Here is a 19,607-nt window from a genome sequence, read left to right as displayed (position 1 = left end):
AAAAACAATAAAAAAGTTACAGTATTAACTAAATCCTTTAAGGAGATTCATGTGAGGAGCTCTTCATTAGTTTGAAGCAAAATATTAAATACATTTTTCTGATTTCTAAAAGATGTCACAATATTACATGTAGGACAAGACGCCACCTAGTGGTGTGAATCATCATACACCCCTGAATTTTGTTGATGTGAACAAATAAAAATGATACAAATATCACCTATAAAAAATCATGTTTCCATGAAAGATTGTTAAATCAATCAATTAATCAATTTCTTACAGAAAAACATGATCGCTAACGGTGAAAAAAAGTGAAGAATAAATAAATAAATGATAAATAATTTAGGCATAGACTTTTCTTTAATGTATTAATGTATTTATTTTGTTTTATTTTGGGCTTAAACCCTCATTAAAAATGAAAAATAATATTTCTTAAAAAGCATCGGCGGTGATAATGTTTGTACTAAAGATGTTTTGGATGATGATGATGCCAGTGTTGTGCCAGAACAGGAGCTCGGCAATTGAGCGATGTAACTGGGCTCAGCAGCCTCTATAGACATAACGACAGAGGCGAAAAAGACAGAAGAGGACGTTGACGGAGGAAGCTAAGGAGAGAAAATGAGAGAATAAGCGAACAAGAAGCCGCTGAACAAGAGTAAATCTGGGACTGACTTTTAGTCGTTGGTGAGAGCTTGGTGAAATAAAAGTCTGAAAGTTTGTCTGAAGGTGAAGTCTGAAGGTTGTCGACCTTGCTTGGCTGGTAGTAAAGTTGTCGACTCGCTAGTTTTTGATCATAAATAATGTAATCATAACAAATACACGTGCACAGCTGTCCATATTTACCACAGCAGTACTACACTCTGGAACTGGGGGGCGCTAAATCACACCTGCACCACAATGCAGCTTTAATATTGGGGGCTTATGGAGATTGTAGCCAGCCTCAAGTGGCCGTTTGAGGAACTGCATGTGTGTTGGCTTCCCCTTTAAGGAGGGCATCTTCCACTATATCACAATAGTTCTTGCAGGTCTAATATAGGGACTTTAAAACCTCAGTGGAAAAATGTTTCAGCACCCCGGTCAGCGCATCACTCAGCCCGCCCGCAGGGCTGCAAACACGGCCACAGAGAGACGCTTTAACGGGTGGGGGCAGAGTTGATCCACGTCATGACGTTACAGCTCCAGCCTATGAGGACAGGGGAATGAAAGGCGCACGCAAATCAGGACGGAGGCGCTTTTGATGTAGAGAAATGTCTAATATATATAAAAAGGAATAAACAGCGTGCTCGGTATTTTAACCTGAAGCTGTGATCGGACTCATCTTTTTATCTCTGCAGGCAACAAAACAGCCAGGCTGGACCTCCATCATTCTCCTCACCGATGCTCCAGCACTGTGGACGGTATTGTTTGGCCTGCTTTTACCTCCATGTCCATCCTCCTCTTTAAAAATCATACAATGCAGGGATGTTTTCCAGCCGAGGAGTGTCAGCTGGAGACCTGGATGTGAGCTGCTGTGCTGCGGAATGAAGGCACCGCAGCTGCTGACACTGGAGCTGGAGCTGAGGAACTGGACAGTTAATTATGTTATGCATTTAAAAGAAAAAGGTGATTGTCAACAAGGACATGAAGAAGAAGGAGAAGAAGAGGTGCTTTGTGTAAAGATGCGTGTTTAAAATGTGACATTTGTGTAAGAGTCTTATTTTATTGGTGTAAATCAAATTGAGGATGTTTAAATACCCTTGCAGAGCGTTGATGGCGCTCAGGCCTGTCGAGTCATGTATGTTTTTTTGTGTGTATTTGTACACTGTGTGTATGTGTGTGTGTGTGTGTGTGTGTGTGTGTGTGTGTGTCATACCGTGATGGCCTCATATAAAGCTCCAACTTTAAGGATTGCCGCTCCTCGTGTTCACGGCGGACCTTGATTTATTAGCCATACAATTAAGGCACGCGGTGAATGCCAAGAGAGGAATCTGCGCGTGCTGCATCATTTATGAAGATGGAGAGATTTAAAACATCTGCAGAGAGAGAGAGAGAGAGAGAGAGAGAGAAACACCTGCCTGTGCTCGCAGGAACAAAGACTCCCTGTTTTCTTACCGAGCAACATTTCACCAAACTGTACTGATTTTAATGCAGATTTTATAATATTGCCATTCTAACAGTATTTATTCTATTCTGTATTTTATGAGGGTGGATTGTGAAGAAACTCAGCTAATTTATAAAACTATAAAATTCATATTTCGGTTACGCTGTGTGTGAGTTTCAACCAATTAGTTTCAGATTTATTTGCCATATGTGCACTGTAAAATATATGATTGTACTTTTACAGCAAATTACTGGCTTAAAACAAATACAGTATTTCAATGTAAAATTACAGCAACTAAAAAAAACTCCATTATGTTGCTGTTAAATTACAGTAAATTAAAGTAAATTCACTGTCATTACTGCTCAGTAGCCAGTACATTTCTGTAAATTTACAGGATGTGTACTGTAAAATAAATGATTCTACCTTTACGCTCAGTTACTGGCTACTGTATAGTAATTTCTTTTTACAGTAATATAAATGAAAATCAGTGTTATTCTGTGTTTCTATAGTAACCAGACACTGTAAAAACACAGGATTTTAATGTAGGTTCATACACAAGAACTGCATTATGTTGCTGCTAAGATATTATTGTACTTTTACAGTAAATTGTGAGTAAGTACTATACACTGTATAAATGAGTTGTGTCAATGCATGTTCTGGAGAAGTGTCACTGTATGAATAGTATATGAGTGTAATCTATAAATAAGAAATACTACACTATTCAAAATATATGTATATGAAAACTGAGGAGTGAGATTAATGATCGATTCATCTTTTAGTCTACAGTGAAATCCTGGTTTACATGGTCTAAGGTAATGACTATAGGGCTGAGATGACAATCGATTAATCAATAGGTGATCAACAAGTTAATCATTTTTAAAAACAGATTAATCGTTTCAGTCCTTTTTCAAGCAAAAAAAAAACAACTGAACTTCTCCAGATTCCTGCATCTCAAATGCTGCTTTTCTTGTTCATATACATCGACGTAAAGTGGATTTCTTTGGGTTTTGGACAAAGTCAGCGATCTAAAGCCATTTCAAAGACCAGTGGAGCTCATCTGACAGGACTGTGGGGGTTAGTCAAACACTTTTTAGGTGAATTGCTGATAAATATTATCTTCTTCTCTATAACCTAGTTTAATCTCTTTTCACATTTTCACAGCTTGAATCTTTGTGAGGCGTGTAAACAGCAGCAGCACAAAGGATGATAGATAAATAAATAATGATAAAGGATGAGGCTGGTTATATTTTCTTATTAACTGATGTGTGAATTCATGTTATTCATCTGTGCCACAGATCTCCATTGTTGTCCTAAATGTAAAAACACACCATCAACACTATTTCCTTTGTTACTACGAATAAAGGTATTTTATTTTGAAATAATCCTTCATGCCTATGTTCAGTAACAAATACACCATTCACTCCTGTTTGACTAACGTTTTCCTCGACAGTTATCCACTTTAGATCATAAAAATTACATTTATGACCCAGTTTTTAAAAAAATGTCAGAGCGGATCTGTTATTTCTTAAATATTTATGACCTTATTTAACAAAGGAATCCAGAGTAGAGTATCCTGTATGAGGTGCCAGAATGATCTTTGGTCACACTCTGTACACTGTATGTATTATCAGCTAAATGTACTTCAAGTATGAAAAGTAAAAGTACTCAAATACAGCCTTTTTTCAGCTAATTTAAGTTGTTTATTTAGTTTAGGAAACAGGAGAAATTACTAATCCTAACTAATCCTTCAGTTTATCAGAAAAATTCTAAATTTAAAATCACCAAATTTATGAAAAAGGGTATGAAAAATTGCCGTTACATTACTTCCTTCTTTGATGCAGCGGACAGTAAAGTTACATAAAACAGAAATACTCCATTACTGCATTACTCGTGTGGTTAGTTTCTTTCCACCGCTGAACAGAGATTGTTTGTTTGTTTGTTTGTGTGTCTTTAACTTCATGGTGATAATAAATCAGTTCCACACACTACAGATAAGTATATCTTTAATAATGAACATGGTCAAATCTAAGAATGTGATGGTGACCTCTGATACAATGATATTTAATTCAGGGATGATAAAACTTTTTTTCTTCTTTTTGCATAAATTTTCTATATTCCAATACCAGTTATATAACTCTGATTGCTCCACAATCATACTCCCTCTCTTGTCTTTCACGCTGGCATACACACAATACAGCAAGCAATTAAAAAACAAAACAAAAAGAAGAAGTCACAAACATATACCATATAGGCTAATCTCTGGGTTTCCATACACTTGACAATAAATCAGTTAAGTATAATGCTACAGTTAAACATTTTTGAGGCGATCTCAAGTTAGAAATGCCGGTACATTAAAGCTTACATTTTTCTGGAGGATGATGTGGACAGGTTATAGCAATGAAAATGATGAGAATGCCAAGATTATAATTATGTTAAGAGAGAACAAGAAACAAAGAAATAAAAAATAAACAAAGTGACAGGCCTGGCTTGAGTTTTAAAAGCAGTACATGCTACATTTCCTTCAGTATTTCATAAACACAGCAGGGAAACAGAGGGAAAGAAAGACAAAAAGCAAATTTTGTGTCGATTAAAAACCTGAACTCATACAGTAAATTTGTATTTCCATCCTTTTAAATAAGAAAGAGGGGGACTTTCTTTTAAGAGCGTTTGATCTCTAGGCGTCGTTTCCCTGAATCTCTAGCTGAAAATTTGAGGTACAATTCTGAAAAAGAACTTAATAAAAATCACAAATTTCATTTATTCTAGTGCTGAAAAGAAATGTTAAGGCTCCGCTCTGGAGAGACAAAAAAACAAAACAACTAAATTTAAAATCAGTTGTAAGCCAGGTAACACATTATTCAAAATATTCTGTCAAACATTTACGCTTTCTAACGTCACAACCTTGCACGATTAAGTCTATGCATACAGAAACTTTCAGTGTACGCATTCCTCCACCAAAGTCACACCGCCCTCACGTTGGAAAAAAACAAAACAAAAAGAAAAACGGGGCGTCATAGAAGTTATTTTTCTTCGTCTTCTTCCGATAATATAAAATACAACTGGCCACACACAGATAGCAGACATTTGTCAATAAAGTGTTGTTCACTCGTTAAGATTAACCAATACAAGCACTTAACATTTCTCCAACACACAAACCACAAAGTGAACAGTCACTGAATATCAGCAGCATGTTGTCAAGAGATTTTCCAAAAAAAAAAAAAAACTAAATAAAAAAAAAACAGACGTGCAGATATTTGTTTACTCATATTTAGTTAACAATGCAAGTTCCGGGATAGCGATAAAGAGTTTTTTTTGTTTTTTTTTTTAATAAGGCTAAAAAATACAGAAAAAACAAGAAAATATAATATTATTGAAGCGATTCAACTGTGGTGGAACTAGCTTCATCCCTGCACGCATCTTTAAAGACTGGGGAGCAATGGGGGTCAAAAGTTTGACATGGGCCAAAGTCAACAAAATTAAATAGAAAAAAATATTAGTTTTCAATTTATTTATGTCCGTGTGTTCAGCTTTTTAAATCTAAATGTCGTCGGCAGCCGTCTTCTGTTTTACTTCTGACGATCCTGGAAAAGAACAAAAGGAATTATTGGACAGATTCATCGATATCTGTAATATTTGATGATGTTTGTAGCAGTAACTGACAATGATGTGATTCGGCATCATCATTATTTGATTTTAGTGGAATTATATTGAGATAATTTGATCATATTATGTTGTTTTTTTGTCTGTTAATGATTTTAAGCAAATTATAGACAAACAAACTGATACTGAAGTTATTTTACACTCATAAATTCCACTGGGCATGGATGCAACACGCCTCTATGTGCGCCACAGCCGCCAGAGTCAACGTTTCAAACCCGACCAGAGGCGCCGTGGTCGTGCACAGGAGTGGCTCTCCATCGAGAAAATACGGCTTTTCTATTTTTGACGGACACCACGAGCAGTCTGCGTCAATCTGTACAGAGCAGATTGAGCTGCCTGGAAGTCAGACTCAGAAATGGTACAGAGAATCCGGTCGATTTTCAAAATAAAACACCTTGTGCCAAAAGGAAAACAATTTATCTATGTACCATATTTACATATTTAGAAGCACATAAAACAAAAATAAGGACCAAATCTGAGCCAGTCTGGTGGACAAACGCTCCTGGTGGGGTTTGAAGTAACGCAGATCGAAACAGCGTCGTGTCCGAGACATGACAGAGACGTGCCCGGTGGAGGTTTTTCTGGTGTGTTGCACACTTAACATTTAACCTCATTAAACATCTATTTAATAACTCCATGCATGTGATGTTGCATACATTTGTCACACAGTGGTTCATATACGTTACCTGATCGATTCGGGACCGGCTCTGTATCGAGGCAGGCTCGTAGCTCTGTTGAAAAAAAACATGCAAAACTTCACTGAAAAGTCACATCAGAAAAAACATCTCATCACTATTAATGCCTCAACTTTCCACATCGATGACCAACAGATACAAATATCATGAGGCAGGTGCTCAGAAAGAGGGGAGGGTCATTTCAGGTGATTTCTTTCTTTTCTAACATCAGGGCTGATCATTTCTGCACATTTCAAATATTCTGTGAACTTTTCTTGAACAAAACTCATTATGGTACATTTTTTTCAAGATCATTTTTTGGCCTTTTTGAGCTTTATTTGACAGAGACAGCTGAAGAGTGACAGGAATGTGGAGAGAGAGAGACGGGGAATCACATGAGCCACAGGTTGGATGGACCGCCATGGCAAGGACTGAGCTTTTGTACAAGGGACGGCTGCTCTACCAACTGAGCTGGACACCCTCCTCCCTACTTGTGCTTCTTGACTTGAAGCATGTTTGTTATGCACCAAAACACGCCTCGTTAATGTTCCTGGTTATGCTTCTCAGAAACATGTAAATGGTTTAATCGTAACAGGCGGAGAGAGTAAACTAATCCCATAATTGACATCATCATCATCATCAGATCTAAAATCACGTTTATTTTTATTATTTGAAATATCACGATGCTCGAGCTTCTCAGCGTCACTAATGCTACTTCTAATATGCAAATTAATGATCTATTAAGATTGTGAATGTTTAAACTGGGAGACATAATCTTTTAATCTTAATCTTTTTTGCAATTATTTCTTTATTACGTTTTCACGAGTGTATCCACAGGTGGAGACACGACTGCATGAACCGTGCTACATCCTGACGGTGTAATAATAATAATAATAACCCCTTTAATAACATTTGAACGTATCGTCAATTTAAAATAAACGTTCTACCTTTTTCACCACCTCCTCCTCCTCCTGCTTCTTCTCATAGTGGGAGAAGTCGTCAAAGATGGAGGTGGTGTGTTTGTACTGGGCGATGATCTTGAGCACCTGCTTCGCCTTTTCCAGAGGGACCTCTTGAGTGTCGCGTGAGTTGGTGACCGGCTTGTTGTCATTGTTCTCCAGGCGGATGTGGCGCAGCTGACTGTTTGGCACGTCCTTAACAAACAACCAGTTCACGTCAAACTTGCCCTTCCACTTGTCCTGCGCCCAAACGCCGGCGCTGGTGCCGTAGTCCACAGGCGAGCGCATTTCGGCCACGCCGCAGAAGTGGCCGCTGCCGTTGACGCTGAACAACAAGTAGACGGGACCTTTAGCGTTCATAGCTCTGAAGGCTGAGTCCAAACGTTTGTTGCCGTGCTCCGTGCTGCACCAGATGGAGTACTTGATGGAGCGGTGGATGTCGTCCTCGGAGTAGCTCTTGATGATGAACACCCGGCCGTTTTTCAGGTTCCAGTCGAACTCCTTGGGGTTGTAGCTGTGGGCCGCTCGCAGCTTCTCCAGCACAGGGTGGGACTCGGATCCCGGCTCTGGTGGCACACCCACGCCTCCTCCGCCTCCGTTACCAACACCGCCACCGTTAGAGGAGCCGTTGCTGTCCAAGCTTCCACCGCCGTAGCACAAGTTGCGGTTGCGCGGCGCCACCCAGCGGGTCTGAGGTGTTGGAGCGGAGTTGTGGTTCTGGTAAGACTGTGGAGGAGGAGGTGGAGGACCCTGCATGGTCATCTGCTGCACGAGGGACTGGGCAGACTGTAGGGACTGTTGGAGCGGGGGCAGGAGACTGGGAGCGTGGGAGTGAAGCTGGGGCTGGTGCTGTTGGTGGTGATGGTGGTGGTGGTGATGGTGTGGGGGTAAAGGTGGGGCCATCTTGGCGACAGTCCCTTTATTATCCCAAGTATCAATGTCAATGTTGTGTTTAATCGGGGGTGGAGGCAGAGCTCCTCCAGCCATGGGTGGGCCCAGTTTGTTCTTGGTCTTTTGTTGCTGCAGCTTGGCAGGTTTACTCGCGATCGCAGCCCACGACGTCGGTTTCGGAGGGGGCATTCCAATCGGTGTGCCACCGTTGCCCGTGGCAACAGCCGCTGCAACACTGCCACCGCCGCCGATCACGGAGCATGCACTTTTCACACCCGAGCCACTTCCCGTCACGTCCCCACCTATTTTTAGGCCCAGCATGCCCTGCTCCAGGCTGTTCATACCTGGAGCCTTGCTCAGCGTGTCACTATGGAAACCTGTCTGGCCGTCGGGGACTAAGGTGCCTCCTAAAGAGCTGGGCGGGTAGCTGTAACTCCCCCCGTAGGCTGAGCTCTGAGTCTGCTGGCCCTGAGAACCGCTCGTGCCCCAGGCTGAGAAGGCCGGGTTCTCCGGGAAAAAGTTAAACCTGTGCGGATAGATGCTGCTGCTGAGCCCTCCGGGCTGCCCGAACACCGTGTCGTGCATGAAGTGATGGTCTCCATTGCTGAGGGGGGCATAGGGTGTCAGGTAGGGGATGGGTGGGTCACCTCCTGTCGACCAAGGAGCCTCACTGAGAGGGTACGGAAACCCAATGGAGGGGGCATAGTAGCTGGACAGGTAAGGGTCTGTCATGGATTGATAGCTGTTATTCTACAAACACAAACAGAATACGTTAGAGCAACGAGATGCGGCGATATAACATCAGAATAAAAATGATTTCAGTGTCGCAGACGGTACCTGATTAGACTGGCTGGTGAGATAAGGCTCAAAGTCATTGTCATGGACGGTGTCCTTCTGGTGGAGGGAGCCATTCTGCACTGAAACTGGAAAGGCTGCAATAAAAAAAAATACAGCAGTTATCGAAGCTGGAACGTCTAATGAAACATCACAGATCTCAGTGAAAACACACAACAACTAGAACTAGTGCTAAAAAACAGCGTACACCGCTTTTATTGCCGTACTGGAAAAACTGTGAGTGTGAATGATTATATAGAGATTTATAGTGATGATGACGGATGATCCTGCCCGCCGCAGAGAGGATAACCTTTATAGGAGTTGACCTTTTTTGCGAGTGAGCATGCAAGATGTTTTCTGTGTTTTGCATTGATATAATGATGTACGGTCATTACTGCGGCGGTCCCCAACCTCGGACCGATTTTTATTTCAAGATGTGAGGGATAAATATGACAACATAAAATGATAAAGCGTGTAAAAAAAAAATACTCGGCTGAATTAGTGCGAGCCCTGAGCTTGTTTCTCAGCAACGAGCCGACACTGACAAATGAAGCACGCTCCTTAATGTATCGAATTTTAAGGGCACAGTTGGATGTATTTGTATTTTTTTCAAAATAAAACATCTCTCAGACTCTGACAATCAATAAAATCCTTAAACCTCTCTGTAGTAAATGATCCGGTGCTCGGCCCAGAAGCATGAAACAAAATATGCAGTGATGCAAAGACATTATTTGTGGCTCTCTCTGTTGACAGAGACATGAGGTGTCAGGTGACGGGTTCATGTGTCATCTGTAGGTCTAACTTCCACTTTCTCCTCTCACCTTTGCTTGCATCTTGTCCTTTCGATGTCTTCATGCGGTCATGTTGGAACGATGAATGCATGTGAAAGGAGACATAAAGAGAGAGCACACACATGTTTACATGTTTATACAGACATGCAGAGGAATAAAACAGAGGAGGGGGTTGTCTGGTCTGGTGGTCCAGGCCTTTCTGGTCCCCTCCTCTCTGACACATCTCGCCTCTCTCTGGGGACAGAAACCTGGAGCTTCTGTCGCTGCTCACCTGAGGGTCGATACTAGCGGCAGACATCATTCATCCACCAGGTGTTGTGTTACACTGACAGTCCTGACAGTGTGTGAGCTGCACACACACACACACTCACACACACACTCAGACTCGTTAGCAGCAGCCGTTAGCCGGTGTCTCTGTCTCCGCGCGCCGCGGACGGTTGGTCGGCTCGTGGTGGCCGTTGGCTCGCACTCCGCGCGCGCCTGTCGACATTTAATCCAGCCGAGCGGATGGAGGCTTCAATCCGCCGCGAGCCTCCTTCTTCACCGGTAAATTAAAAAAAAAAACCCAACCAGCCTCCGGTGGCCCTGCTGCTCACCAACGGCCCCAATGGCAGCTTCATCCGGGGGTCTGGCGTGGCGGAAGTGACGTCGGTGACGTGGAGCAGGACGGACGCGTTAACGGCTCCCGAGCTAGCTAGCTAGCAGAATGAATGAATAAATAAATAAATAAATAAATAAATAAATAAATAAATAAAGTTAGCTAGCTAACTAGCAAAAATAAACAAACAAACAAAAAAAAAATAACATTAAAAAAAGTTAGCTAGCTAACTAGCAAAATAAACAAAAATAATAAATAAATAAATAAAAAACAAACTAAATAAAAAACAAAACAAAAAAGTTAGCTAGCTAGCAAAAATAAAAATATAATAAAAAAATTAAATAAAACAATCAAAAAACAAAAAAGATATAATAATAAATAAAAAACAAACAAAAAAATAAAAAACTTAGCTAGGTAGCTAGCAAAAAAATAAATTAAAAAAATAAATAAAATAAAAAACAAACAAACACAAAACAAAGAAATAATAATAATAAATAAATAAAAAACAAACCAAAAAATAAAAAAGTTAGCTAGGTAGCTAGCAAAAAAAATAAAATAAAAAAAACAAAACAAAAAAAACAAAGAAATAATAATAAATAAATAAAAAACAAACAAAAAAATAAAAAACTTAGCTAGGTAGCTAGCAATAATAATAATAAAAAACAAACAAACAAAAAATAAAGCGGGTCCTCTTTCATGGAGGCCACCATATTGAAACACTGCATTTCTACAGTAGCCCAGAACAGACAAACTAAATACTGACTCAAAACAAGGCCCTTTAAGTGTTTCTCCTTTACACTAAGAAGGTGAGGGTGATGTGAGGAGATTGCAGCGCAGCAATCAGACCATTAGATACAACTAAATTCTACACACTGGACCTTTAAAGAATAAAAATGGACTATTAAACTTTATAAAAATGTACAATGAAGTCTTAATAACAATAGCGTAGTTTTAGTTTAATTTTATTAGTCATATTCTTGTTTGTTGTGTATTTGAATGTTTTCTCTATAAAGATTGAGAAAAAAATGCTAATTAGCATTAGCAGATTGGTGTGTTTCATAGTATCTGTGTTTACATTTATGGATTAAAACCACATTTACACATACATCTCTAATTATTTAAGCTTTTTTTAAGTATATAAGAACAATTCAAAGCCTATAAAACTGTAATATTGCAGTAATTTTGATTACAAGCTATCAAAAGCTATGTTAAAGAGCCACACAGAGCAGAAAAAAAACTGTATTTTCTCATAATAAATGATTAATAATAAAGAAATGTGTGCAACACCTTAATATATGTCCCAAAACAGCTATTTTTTTATCTTGTGTCCACACAAGTTATTTATCTTAAAATGCCATTAAAATAAAGTTGAAATTCACACTTCTTGTTTATTTTTCATCATACAAAAAGGCACAACAGAGCACACACTGTGTCTTTTCACTGGGATGTTGTTCAGCTTGGTCAAGTGTCAATAACATTAAGTGGAGAAGCCAATAACAGTTTAGTTGCATTACAATAATGAATGCTGGAGCATTTTGGTTGCCCAGTGCAATGTTTAAGCAATTTTATGATGTCTTTAATGTTTGTAGGGTTCCTGCTGCAACCTGGCTTTATACAAGACATAAATAAATAATAACATTGCAATAATTGCTTCACTCAAGATAATAAGTTGTGTGCACAAGATAAAAAAAATAGCACCCTTTGGGAGCTGTGTATTAATTGTATTGTAGACGTGGTTTATTTCATTATTTACTACACATGATGTTCACTTATTCAAACTATAAATGACACATATTAATAATTTATACATTTTACAAAACATCAAACCTATTTACATATTTTAAATCACACTTTGTGTTTAATATCTAGTGATTTCTAGTGATCTCTTTCACACACATGTACATTCTCACACGCACACACAGAGGTAGATTTACATGTAGTTTTACAGCATTTAAAGTCTGAGGGAAGACATACACATTATATACTGTGATATACTGAAAATTCTTGACTCCTGACAGCGTGTACAGTTTGTGTTCGGCATCTGTGACAGATGTTTTATTGACGACTTAGTCTTCTTCAAAGCGATTTCTCGTCCAGCTCCTTCTCAGCTTTTTCCCCAACCGCTTTATTTTTGTGGTCATTTATAATCTATGCAAAAATATAGAAAAACACACTGTATATGAGAGATGTCGTACAAATAAGATGGAACATGATATAGATGCAAATGAGAGGAAATGGCACTCAACCTACCCACAGGTCTTTAGACTAGAAGAACAACTGAGAGGATTTGGATGGATGATGAAATTCACCAATGAAATTAACTAAAATAAGAAAAAACAACATACATGAATGATCAACTGCAGTGTAAACAAAAAGAAAGTGGAGTGGCAAATGTCACTAAATGCATTTTATGTTTTATATTTTAATAAATGACTTAATAAAATGTCTTAATGGATAATGTATGTAGGATAAATTATATTTGTGGTTTCCATCGATGATCCGGGGAAATACTTACAGCTGTCTTCCTCATTTGAGAAAGTAGTGACGATGTAGCAGGCGTAAACAAATCCCAGGAGCTGTGGAAATAACACAAAGATCTATGAATGTGAAACACAATTTTTAAAAAATGTCCTTAATTTTCTTTCTTTTATGTTTGAAAAGCACATTATTCATCACAAAACATACTTTACAATCATTCTATTAACCGTGATTTTCGAGCAAATTTGATCATGTCACAGTAGGAGGAGCACAGGTGTAAATAATAAAATGAATGACCCAATTTAGCTGCTTCTCAGTCGCATATCAAGAAAAGACATATCGACATGTATCAAAATGCAAAGTAGATGGTTAAAAAAGCATAATTTTTTTTTTGCTTTATTAAGAAGTCATAGTCTGTGTAGTATCTGCTGTGTTCGTGTGTGTTGATTTGGATAGTAACTAAAGGCGTGGCTGACACTACAGATCAGTGTGATAATGTGTTTTCTAATTTACAGTCACTGTTGCTAGGCGACTGTCAACTCCTGTGTGTATAGATGAATGTTTATTGACAGAGAAAACAATATTAAATAATAAATATATCCTTTAATTTGGGTTTTTGAGTTATTCTGTTGACATTTTAACTTAAACAACAAACTCATGTGATGGCTGAGTTACTCAGTGATACAAAGCAGAGACTCACTGATAGGAGGAGCTGGACGATGCAGTGCAGGATCTCTATGTACTGGTATTCCAGCCAGCAGCTCACTACTGTGGTCAGCTCTGGGTTTTGCTGGTTCTGCCACCCAGCCGAGGGAAGGCCGTCGCTCTCACATCCCGGACCGTTGTCCTTCCACCACGAGCGATGTGGCGACACTCCCATGGAGAGTATATCACTGTCCTGATAAAACAGGCAGAAGAGATGTGAAGGTGAACACTACAGCCCTCATGTTCTTCAAGATATTTGTGTTTCATTAAGCTGTGAGCGGTAGAAAGCTGAAATAGATGGGAGAGAAATCTGACCTGCAGCAAGGATCAGGAGCAGTGTGAACATGATATGGTTTAATATGAGCTTCCTGTCTGGAGCCAATACTAATGATTATTTTCATTATCGATTAAGCCATCAGCTACTAAGTTATTATTTCCTTAAAAAGGGGGAATATATGTGAAGAAAATGGATCTTGAAACCATGATAATTATTCAAAACTGTTTCAGTTTATGTCTGATACAAAGTGACCAGTCATCAGCAGCCTATCATGTTGTCACGGGAGGTTTTCAGGTCTGCAGGTATGTAGTCTGAAAAGGACTAGCCCATCCTGACCCCTCATAACAGCCTGTAACCTTCCATGTGAGAGCATATTGAAAATCTTGATATTGAAACACCCAGTTTTGATCCAGTTTTGTAGAATACGCTTTCAAGCAACTAGAAGGAGTTTTTCAGAAGCTTTAACCTGATGCAGGGAGATGTAAATCCCTACAGGAAGGCCTATGAGGAAAACACGGTCGAAATGTTTTGTGCTTTTACTTGATGAATGAGAAAAGTTCAATTTTTCTGCATCAGTTCATTATTTGACACTCCATGTATCAGCAGGTTTTCTCTGCTAAAACAAATCCAACTACAAGTACTGAACCTTCGCCAGCACTTTTACGACAATTGTTAATCATTATCTCATACTAACATGAATCATTTGTGTCATCTTCATCAATCAGGACCTAAAAATACCAGTTTAATATGTTTTCAGCTGCAGATTGGAGACATAAACAAGTTACTGTCACTTCATGACACTGAACATGTCGTGACTGAGAACAGACTGTAAACATACCGTATAATCACGTGACAGTTTCTGAAGGCACGTCCTGAGACATGGACGGAGCTGAACACTGTGTTTAGGAGCCGAAGCTGCACGGGTCTCTAATTATCTGACACTTAACGTGACCATTAGACTTTACCTTTGAAAGGCCTCCCAGATCCAGGTAGAGACAGGACACAAAGACATTCCAGCCGACCCACAACAGCGTCCACAGCAGGTACTGAGAAGACCGAAACATTATGAAGAAAATTAATAATTCAATATGGACGTAGTGAAGCATCGGGCTCCTCGAATGTGACACGATACAAGTCTGCAAAATACTGTTTCCCAAGATAAAGATGAGAAAAAATATGTTACACAAAACTATGTATGTTTTTCTTGTGAAATACTGGATACTTTTGTGGCGACTGTGTCTGCCTGTTTTGATTTGTGTCACTGCTTTTGTGCTGGTAGAGGGTCAACAGCAAAACGATAACACCTGGAGTCTGTAGGCTTAAAAAAAAAAAACTCTTGGAGCTCATTGCTGGTTCTCTCGCTTTCTTGAGACACCACCATTTGGATGTTTTGTTGCACCATACAACATTGCACTCATACACTGTCCTGGAGGTTGTCCTGGCCAAACACAGCGGGCAATTGGGTGACATAGTAGGGTCTCCTGAACCGTTAAATTATAAAAGCTGGTCCCTGAGCTCTCTCACTCTCTTCCTTCCTGCAGCTGGCATTGTCTTTTGATTTTGTTAACTTCAGTTTATATATATATATATATATATATATATATCTTATATATATTATATATATATATATATGCATAGCTGGACAAAAGAGGAAAACGCACACAGACAAGCCACTTAACTAATCATTTTTAAAAAAGAATAAACTAAGAAGAATGCTTAAACTAACAGTAGCTACCCTCTGCCACACCCACAGACAGGGTGGAGAAACAACTGACACTACCTCAGGCCTCCAAAGATCCTTCATGAATGATGAGGGTGGTGACAGCGATGGCAGAAATAATGATTGTTATTGTTGTCTTTGTACTACAACTTAGCTCTCACGTTGTCATTGTCGTACTCTGCCTTCATGCACGCAAACATCTCAGATATCCAATCAATAACACTCCAGTTTATTCTACGTATCACTGCAGCTGTTTTCTCTTGTATGTTTGTTTATTTTGTTCATTTTCTGTCACACATCTGTCACATTTAAATAAAAGGAGAAAAAAATCACTGTATGGTTGAACTGCATCTGTGATGAGGAGTTAAAAGTGGCCAGTGGAAACAGGGGGAAAGAGCTAGCCTGACTCTGTTTAGTTTAAAAACATCAGAGTCGTTTTACAGGAGATTATGTGTGGGACTATTTATTTTTTTGCCGGGAGCTGATTGAAAACTGTTCCCAGATTAAATAATCCAGATATGACTAATAAGTGGTCTCTAGAAGTTTTAGTAGGAAGCCGTTTCCCTTTGTTTCCAGGTTTTAGACTAAGCTCAGCTTAAAGACTAGCTTCATATTTAATGAGAGTAATATCTCAGATCTCAAATATGTGTATTTCCCACCATAAAACTACTTCTAACAACCCCCCCCCCAAAAGGCCCAGAAATCACTTTCAGTGCTTTGACACAAACTTTTTATGAGCTCAGAAGAAAATCAGTCAGCTCCCTCACCATGACAACGTAGCGTGATCTGTACTGGATGACTCCAAACAGGCCCAGGATGACCACGATGATGTGAAAGAAGTTGACCATGATGGGAGCCCACTGGTAACCGAGGAAGTCAAACAGCTGCCTCTCCAGTGCAGTTATCTGGAAGGAGCAGAAACAGAGTTCAGAGTCCCCCGATGATGACTTCTTTTAAAAACAGATCCACTTTGTCACTCCCGGTCTGTGTGAGGTGAGGATGTGTCGCTCTGGGCTTGTTAGATAGTGAATCCCACAAGGTTGTATTTGTCATTCTTATGAGTTGTCAAGGTAACTGAGCCACGAGGGACAAAAAGCATGCTGGGGGGGAAAAGACAAACCTGTTTATGGTGCGTCCTCTGAGGTCAATGCCCCAGTCAGTCAGTCAGTCAGTCATGAAGAGGGGGGCAGGGTGGGAAACACAGAGGAGGAAGACAAAGTGGGTGCAGCCCTTCATTGTGGTGGTTGTAGTGATGGTGGTGGGCGGTCACTGCTTTTCATAACAGCCTCTAACTCGATTAATATTACAATTCACAAAAAATATACATATATGAAAGCTGCAGATGAGAATTGTTCACAGTATTGATTAATCTGCGAATTATTTAATCTATAAAATATCATAAAGTAGTTAAATATGCCCGTCAGAGCTCAAGGTGACGTCTTCAAACCGCTTGTTTTGTTTGAGCAACAGTCGAAAACACAAAGATATTCACTTTACTCTAATAAAACAGCAAGAAAACATGCAAACGTGCATTTGCATTGCAGAAGCTGGAAACAGCAAGTTTTGATAATAAAAAACATAATTAATAACATAACATAATTAACAATTAATCAATCATCCAGAGTGTTGCTGAGTAATTTCTGGTGATTAACTAATCAATAAATAGATGAATCAGCTCTAATTTCTTTTTTTTTCTTTTTTTTCGCAGTTTATGTAGAAAACTGAATTAATAATAAGAATGTGAATGGAAGGTCATCAAACAAAACAACCAAACAATGAGTTTAACAAATATTCAAGTTGTTTTTTTGTTAAAATAGTGTAGCCTGTAGTCTAAATTTAAGGTTTTATAGTGTTAGAAATAATGTTAAAAGTGTGGCTTCAAAAAGCACCAACAAAGGAACTTTAAGTTATAATAAACAACAAGTATTTGCAGGTATTTAAATCATTAAAAAATTTAGCATTATTTTGAAGTTTTATAGATTTTCTGCACCACGCGGTTGCCCTGATGTGTAAACAGATGTGTTTATGTCGAAGCATCATGTGTAAGAGAGAAAAACATCTCACCAACTGCAAACAGCAGAGGAGGATCAGCATGCATCGTGCAGAGCAGCACCCCATCTTCTCCTTCTTCTTCTTCCTCTTCTTCTTTTTCTTCTTCTCCTCTTTACTCCCTCTGGGACTGATGATCAGGATGTGGATAACAACAGTGAAGATTTTTTTTTTTTAATTAAATTGCTCAAATATGAGGAACAAACCAGCGGAGCTTTGAGTCCATGACCAGACGTGTGAGGAATAGTGCACTTTACCTCATGAGGAAAACACGTAGGCTGTCCCTGTGTGCAAACTATACGGAGAAGGGGGAGGGTAGGCTGTATGAGAGGTGATCAATGCCACGAAGAGCAGAAGAGCAGTAATACAATAATAATACAGCCTGTGATTTATAGTGTCATTTCTAGGGATGCCCAAGTAACCAAGTAGCAATCTCTATGGCTGTGTGCTGAGGCCAATGTGGAAGTACCAAAAACTGCAGTTCCTCAAACGTCCACTTGAGGCTGGCTCCAGAAGTGAGTCAGTCTCCATAAGTCCCCATGTTCAAATGTCCAACTTCACAGCAGAAATAAACATGTTTACAGCCTGGTACAAAAAACAGTTTTGGTCTCTATTGCTAATTTCCTCGTTTATGACAACTGTACTGAGGGAGAATTTATATAGATCTCACCTGTTCATATTATATTAAGGCTTAAAGGCTTAGCTTTGATTGGTGCTGTCACAGATGGGTTTCATTTGGGACTGCCCAAATGAACGGCCAGAGCCGCCACGCTGAGCTTCACCCTGTCTATGTGTTCAACCCATGGATGTATAATAAGACTTGTGTGCCTTGTTCACAATTTTGCCATTTGCGGTATTGCAGCAAAAAATTCCCCTGCAGCCCAAAAGGCTTTTTCTCCTTAGACAACTATTATAAAAGAGCCGTCTGTAAAACTGTTGACAGGACGCCTCAAACTACAAACTTTTATTTTACCGAGCTCTCACCAACAGCAAAAAGCCGGTCCCAGATTTACTTACTTAGCAGCTTCTTGTTCAGTCGCTCTCTCTTTTCACCTCTGTCATTACGTCCATAGAGGCTGTTGAGCCTGGTTACTTTGCCTGCTTGCCCGGCTCCAGTTCTGGCACAACACTGGCTCCGCATTCCCCCCTACGTCCCAGGAGCTAAAAACCTCCTCGTCCCGGTGGTACAAACATTGTTTGCAACAGTTTACTTCACTGTCCATTAGGAAACTCAAAATCACAGAGAGTTGAGGCTGAGTAGCTGGAGGACATTCAAGCATTTCTATGCACTATTGTTATGTGAATATCAGAAGAAAATCTCCAGTCGGGTGTCATTAAACTGCTGCAGAAGAAAAGGTCCAAACAATATGACATTAATGAGATGTACTGTAATTAAGTTAGTTGAACGTACCCGGAAAACCTCCAAAGGAGGGCACCCAGGAGGCATCCGGATCAGATGTTGAACCACCTCAGTTTGGTCCTTTCAGGAGCAGCAGCTCAACTCCGTGCTCCCTCCGGATGTCCGAGCTCCTCATTCACTACCCAAAGCTCATGACCATAGGTGAGGATGAAAAAACAAGTTCCCTCTTTCCCCACAACAGTCTGGTAAAACGTCCACAATACTTTTTACTGTTTAACGTGCAAATCAAATTTAAATCAAAGCATATAAAAACAGGTGGATAGAAACTCACTAACTGAGTGTTGGAATATGTTTTCAACCTTCCCTCAACCAGTTAAGTTCATTAAGGCTGGGCGGTTTGTGCAGTTCACGACTCATTAGATGAAAATAAGTCGATTAACAGATAATCAATCTGTAACCATTTTGATAATGATGGTTCAAAATCCTCAAAAGTTGAGGATTTGAATCTTCTCTCTGCTTTTAAATCACTATAGG

At 39.5% G+C, this 19,607-nt stretch overlaps 2 protein-coding genes across 4 annotated transcripts; both read right to left on the bottom strand.

Annotated features, from left to right (window-relative positions):
• Positions 1-4,063: 4,063 nt before the first annotated feature.
• Positions 4,064-10,560, bottom strand: ythdf1 (YTH N6-methyladenosine RNA binding protein F1). Its single transcript, XM_010754594.3, has 6 exons — positions 10,158-10,560; positions 9,917-9,944; positions 9,099-9,193; positions 7,359-9,011; positions 6,424-6,468; positions 4,064-5,658 (listed from the first exon to the last, which is right to left on the bottom strand). Exons 1-6 carry the CDS (start codon positions 10,185-10,187, stop codon positions 5,644-5,646), a joined length of 1,866 nt encoding a protein of 621 aa, XP_010752896.1. The 5' UTR covers positions 10,188-10,560; the 3' UTR covers positions 4,064-5,643.
• A 1,230-nt stretch (positions 10,561-11,790) lies between these two features.
• On the bottom strand, positions 11,791-18,208 carry nkain5 (sodium/potassium transporting ATPase interacting 5). 3 transcript variants are annotated; one of them, XM_010754595.3, is made up of 7 exons: positions 17,729-18,208; positions 16,432-16,569; positions 14,910-14,990; positions 13,663-13,860; positions 13,000-13,060; positions 12,735-12,805; positions 11,791-12,632 (listed from the first exon to the last, which is right to left on the bottom strand). In XM_010754595.3, the coding sequence occupies exons 1-6, from the start codon at positions 17,780-17,782 to the stop codon at positions 12,750-12,752; spliced, it is 588 nt and encodes a 195-aa protein (XP_010752897.2). In that variant the 5' UTR covers positions 17,783-18,208; the 3' UTR covers positions 11,791-12,632; positions 12,735-12,749. The 3 variants fall into 3 exon arrangements, with proteins under 3 accessions (XP_010752897.2, XP_027144496.1, XP_010752898.2); XM_027288695.1 differs by lacking the exon at positions 17,729-18,208 and adding an exon at positions 16,785-16,839; XM_010754596.3 differs by lacking the exon at positions 12,735-12,805.
• Positions 18,209-19,607: the final 1,399 nt, after the last annotated feature.

This window comes from Larimichthys crocea, chromosome XV, assembly GCF_000972845.2.
Source record: "Larimichthys crocea isolate SSNF chromosome XV, L_crocea_2.0, whole genome shotgun sequence".
Classification (NCBI taxonomy): domain Eukaryota; kingdom Metazoa; phylum Chordata; class Actinopteri; family Sciaenidae; genus Larimichthys; species Larimichthys crocea.
The sequence above is the reverse complement of the archived record's forward strand: the minus strand, read 5'-3'. Positions and strand labels throughout refer to the sequence as shown.